This window comes from Vicia villosa, linkage group LG6 (assembly GCF_029867415.1).
Source record: "Vicia villosa cultivar HV-30 ecotype Madison, WI linkage group LG6, Vvil1.0, whole genome shotgun sequence".
Lineage (NCBI taxonomy): Eukaryota > Viridiplantae > Streptophyta > Magnoliopsida > Fabales > Fabaceae > Vicia > Vicia villosa.
In genome coordinates this window covers 10,797,729-10,802,421 of record NC_081185.1, presented here as the reverse complement: position 1 = coordinate 10,802,421, position 4,693 = coordinate 10,797,729, and the positions used below count along the sequence as shown (strand labels likewise).

General features: G+C 33.7%; 1 protein-coding gene across 1 annotated transcript; it reads right to left on the bottom strand.

The window, feature by feature from the left end:
* Positions 1-717: 717 nt before the first annotated feature.
* On the bottom strand, positions 718-4,179 carry LOC131608894 (glycine-rich RNA-binding protein 2, mitochondrial-like). The gene is made up of 5 exons (XM_058880478.1): positions 4,042-4,179; positions 2,941-3,085; positions 2,787-2,855; positions 1,794-1,900; positions 718-1,466 (listed from the first exon to the last, which is right to left on the bottom strand). The coding sequence occupies exons 2-5, from the start codon at positions 3,074-3,076 to the stop codon at positions 1,023-1,025; spliced, it is 756 nt and encodes a 251-aa protein (XP_058736461.1). The 5' UTR covers positions 3,077-3,085; positions 4,042-4,179; the 3' UTR covers positions 718-1,022.
* Positions 4,180-4,693: the final 514 nt, after the last annotated feature.

Below are 4,693 nucleotides of genomic sequence, written 5' to 3'. Positions count from 1 at the left end.
ATTGTAAAAATAAATTTCAAAATAATTTTGTAAAGAAATAAGAGTCATCATAGCACCTATCGTTGGAGGGTGTCAGATATAAATTTTTGAATGACATCTTAAATCCTCTAATTTCTCCTTTAACAAAGATTCAATAATTCTTCAACAAGAATGCCGACTTTAAAACATACCTTTTTCTATAAATTATCATAACAAAAACCTCTCAAACAAAACAAAAATCCAATTTTAAACCTAATAAAGTCCCAATTTCTAGGTTTTGCACTAATTGCAAAAAATCTAACCATAACTTTGATGTGTGTCATTTCATCTCCAATTTTTCAAAGAAAACCATCAACAATATAGAAGCTGTTTCTCAAGAAAACCATTCACAAAAGAAGAAAATCAAGATGTTTTACCTATTACTTCATCAAATTCATTGACAAACACATCTCAAATTTCAGCACTTATTAATAATCACAATCTTCTTTCTGATTAAACATGTAGTTGTAAAATTTCCTAATGAAAAGATTAATTTATTCTATGTCTAGTGGCATTGTTAACCTCACTGAATCTATCATCTTACACAATGTTTTATATATTCTCTTACTTTCTTTCAATATTATCAATTAGTAAACTCGTTTGAGTTATATACTCTTGCAATTTATTTTTTTTCTAGAAATCCAAATGAAATTTGAAAACTATGATGATGATTGGTAAAGTTGCTTTATACACAGTGACTTATACTAAACAACAAAGTTAAAATTTCCATATAATTGATTGTTGCACCATTCTCAAAACATGCCAAGCAACAAAAGGGAAACAAAATTTATAAATGTAGTTGCAATCAATCCTAGAAAGGTCTTATTTTTACATCAGTCCTTGAGCCGACAAACTATCAAATTTATGCCAAATAATCAAGTTTCTGAAAAATTAAATGGGAAAAAAGTACGCAAATATTTGAAACACATTTGATTATAAACCATTCAGTGCCACATTTTACTTGCTCTTTGCAAGGAATTCCTTCATAATACTCTCGCCTCGCCTCACCTCCGAGTCTCTGCGTAGTCATTAGGTTCATCATTGATCTCTGCCGCATGGTTGTTTTCAAGTGGCTCAACGAATTCACCACCATCTTGGTGGCTACCAAGTTGACCATCATATCCCAAATTAGAGTTGCTTCCCTGTTCACCAGGAGCAGCGTAACTAGTCTCGACATTGCCACCACTATAGCTTCCTGGGGCACCATAACTACCACTTCCATAGCTTCCACTGTTGTTATTATCATTACGACCATAAGTACTACCACCATAACCGCCACCGCCAAATCCACCACCACCATATCCGCCACCGCCTCCATAGCCACCACCACCACCGTATCCACCACCTCCGCCATAGCCTCCACCTCCTCCATAGCCGCCTCCACCACCAAACCCAGGACGTGACCTTTCTGTAGCATAGTTCACTCGTACTGTCCGACCATGAAGATCCTGTGAGACAACATGATTTAGTCATTAGATGCTATACAAGAAACATTACCAACATTTTTGAGCTTTGCAAAGAACAGCAAAATGAGTCAATCGAAACAAACAACAACTAGATGGTGAAATTGTAATACTCCTGTTACATGCATTATGTAATTTACAACTACATATGCCTATACATTCAATATTTCAATCTTATCTTGACTAAACAACTGCAGTTACTTCCTCCAGTTCTGAATATAAGGTATTTCACTATTTCATAATAGTCATATATAATATGAAACGGTGAAAACTCTGATTAGCAAGATGAATTATCACAAAAACCGATTTTACCTGGCCATCCATGGCCTGAAGGGCAGCAGATGCATCCTCGCTTGTTGTAAAAGTTATGAAGCCAAAACCTCGGGACCTTCCTGTTTCACGATCCGTAATAACCCTTGCTGGAGGAATATTAAAAAGACCAGTTTCAGTGTACAAATCAATAAGCACCATATTATGAAATAGACATGCTTGACAAAGCTACCGTTTTAATTGTTTGTTATATAAATATTTGTAACTACTTGCCATTTTGTTACACATGACAACCGGTAGCATTTAAACAACTATAATTGTAACTAATTCTAACCAAAAAAAGGAAAAAAGAACAAGATCGAGTACACCCGCGAAAGAAACAATAGCATATGTACACAAGTATAAATAAGTGGACATTACTTCCAAGAAATATTTTCATTTATCAAAACAAAGTAACACCAACCATTCTATCAAATCATACATAAATTGAACATCTTATTGGATTGCTTTGGCTCACTATGTAAGATCCAGAAACAATTTAAGAGTGGAAACTCGTTTCTTTTTTTTTTTGGATAGACAAATGTTAGTGGTTAATTTGTTAGGGGGAGGGAAGATCTGTTAGCAGCAGGCAATGTGGTCAAGCATCAAATCTTAAGTAGAATCCATCGGCTAGTGAAAAATTGTAAAACTTGGATCGTTACAGCACATAAGATCCTACCGAAAAAGGGGTAATTTCATACATATATATACGCACACATGCACAAAAACATGAAAATCATAATACAGAATCTCTCTCTAATCATAGCACTCTTAGGCATCCTTAGCATGTAAGATCTTACGATCTTATGATCCAGCACTAGATCTTGACTACATTGGCAGCAGGGATTGAACCCTTGACCTACTTAATACTCCTTCCCTGTCCTAACTCTTACGACTAGACTACACACTCCTCGGACAAACTCATATTTGTTTGATATTACCTCTACCTAAAACGATGAAAAACTAGTAGATTGCGAGAGACAGAAAGAAAACTACCATCAATAACTTCCCCATAGCGAGCAAAATGTTCTCGGAGACTGGTATCATCAGTGCTATATGAAATTCCTGCATTGCATTTGAAATGTTAAAATTTATAGCTAAATTCCATTCAAAAAAAAAAAAAAAAACTCAACATGATAAATTAACGTACCTCCAACAAAAAGCTTTGCAGATGACATAGATCTAATTGCTTGGAATGCCAAAGGAGTACACATAGAAATATCATGATTGATGTGCTTGACAGCAGAGCTCTTGAGTAACTTCCCAATTTTTCCAAAGAACGCCATTGCTCAAACCTTAAATACATCACACAGCAGAAAATTGGTATCACTAAAACAATATATCCATTGTTCATTAAAACCAAGCTCTGCTAAATACAGACATTCCACCAGAAGTTCCATTGAATACATTAAAATTTGCTATTTTATCTGAAGAAATTGAAAGAAATCTAATTTCACATTAGCCACATTCAATCTCTCTAACTTCCATTTTCTTAAAATATTATCAATGTCTCGTATTTGTGTTGGTGCTTCATAGCTATTTAGCTAACTATGTCTCTATCACAGAAGCACGGACACCAAAAACACGACACCAACACTTACATATCGACATTTGAAATATTTTGAAAATAAGAATAAATTAAACCTAATCACAAGCGTATAGTGTCAGTGTCAGCGTGTGCTTCATGGCTATTTAGCTAACTATATCTCTCACTATGAAGTGAAGCACAGACACCGGAAACAAAACTCCAACACTGACACTAGTAATAATTTGAGAAAAATTAATAAATTAAACATAATCACAAGTGTAAACACCGTTTATCGGAGGAGTCGGTGCTACATAGCTCTCTCACATTCAAATGATAACCAGAAAAGTCTATTTGTTCTAATAAATGCTCATATGATCAGGAAACATACCAAAAACTTGTAAGCCAAAAATCTGACATCAAAATCATTATTCAATACATCAAAACTCAAATGTAAATTTATCATTTCATTTTGATTCGAAAACCCAATTGAATATTTCACAAAATAAAACCCTTACAAACTGTAAAACACACATCTTGCACAATATTAAGCATCACCAAGGTCAAAAAAACTGAAAAATCTATAACTACCATCAACCAATAAACAGGTAAATACGAAGAAATTAACAAAATCCAAAGAAGCTGAATCGAAAAACAGTGAAATCGTAATTGAAAAAATGGAAATGGGTAGTGAGAAAATTGTGATCTTGAGATCTTACTACGTACCTGGAAAAGCGCTTCTCGTTGTTCCTGAACTCGAAACAATGAAATGAAAATGGTTAAACCCTCAATTTTTATGGTGACCTAAATAATTAGGGCTTTGGAAGTGACACGTGGGAGGTTCTGTGATGTCCAGATGCTTCTATATCAACGGTTTAGATTTTATGTTTAAATTTATTTATTTTTTTTGCAAAGATAAAAAAAATTGGTTTAGATATACTTTAACTCTGAAAATAAGCAAAACAAACTTTTTGAACAATTTCATAAGTTATTTTCATAAGTTCTCTCAAATAAATAGTATGTAAGACATATGTTTATAGGTAAATTTGAATAAGTCAATGCAAATAAATATTTAGTTGAAATAATTTTTTAATTTGTTAGTCTATTTTAACACTAGTTGAATTGCTTATTAGAAAATGTTGAAATAAAATAAACTTTTATGTAGGTTAATAGGTCAATCAGGCCTTTGAAAAGGTCAGGCTCAGACCTAAATACAAGTCTTTGATAGGCCACAAGCCAGGCTTAGGCTTTGAGTTTTTTAGTAGGCAAGACTTAGGCTTGGCAAAGCCTAACTTGGCCCAGCCTATTTCCACCCCTAACTATAACCTTGTTAGTTTACGAGATTTTTTTCTGTACTTTTTTTTAAAATAGTACGTGA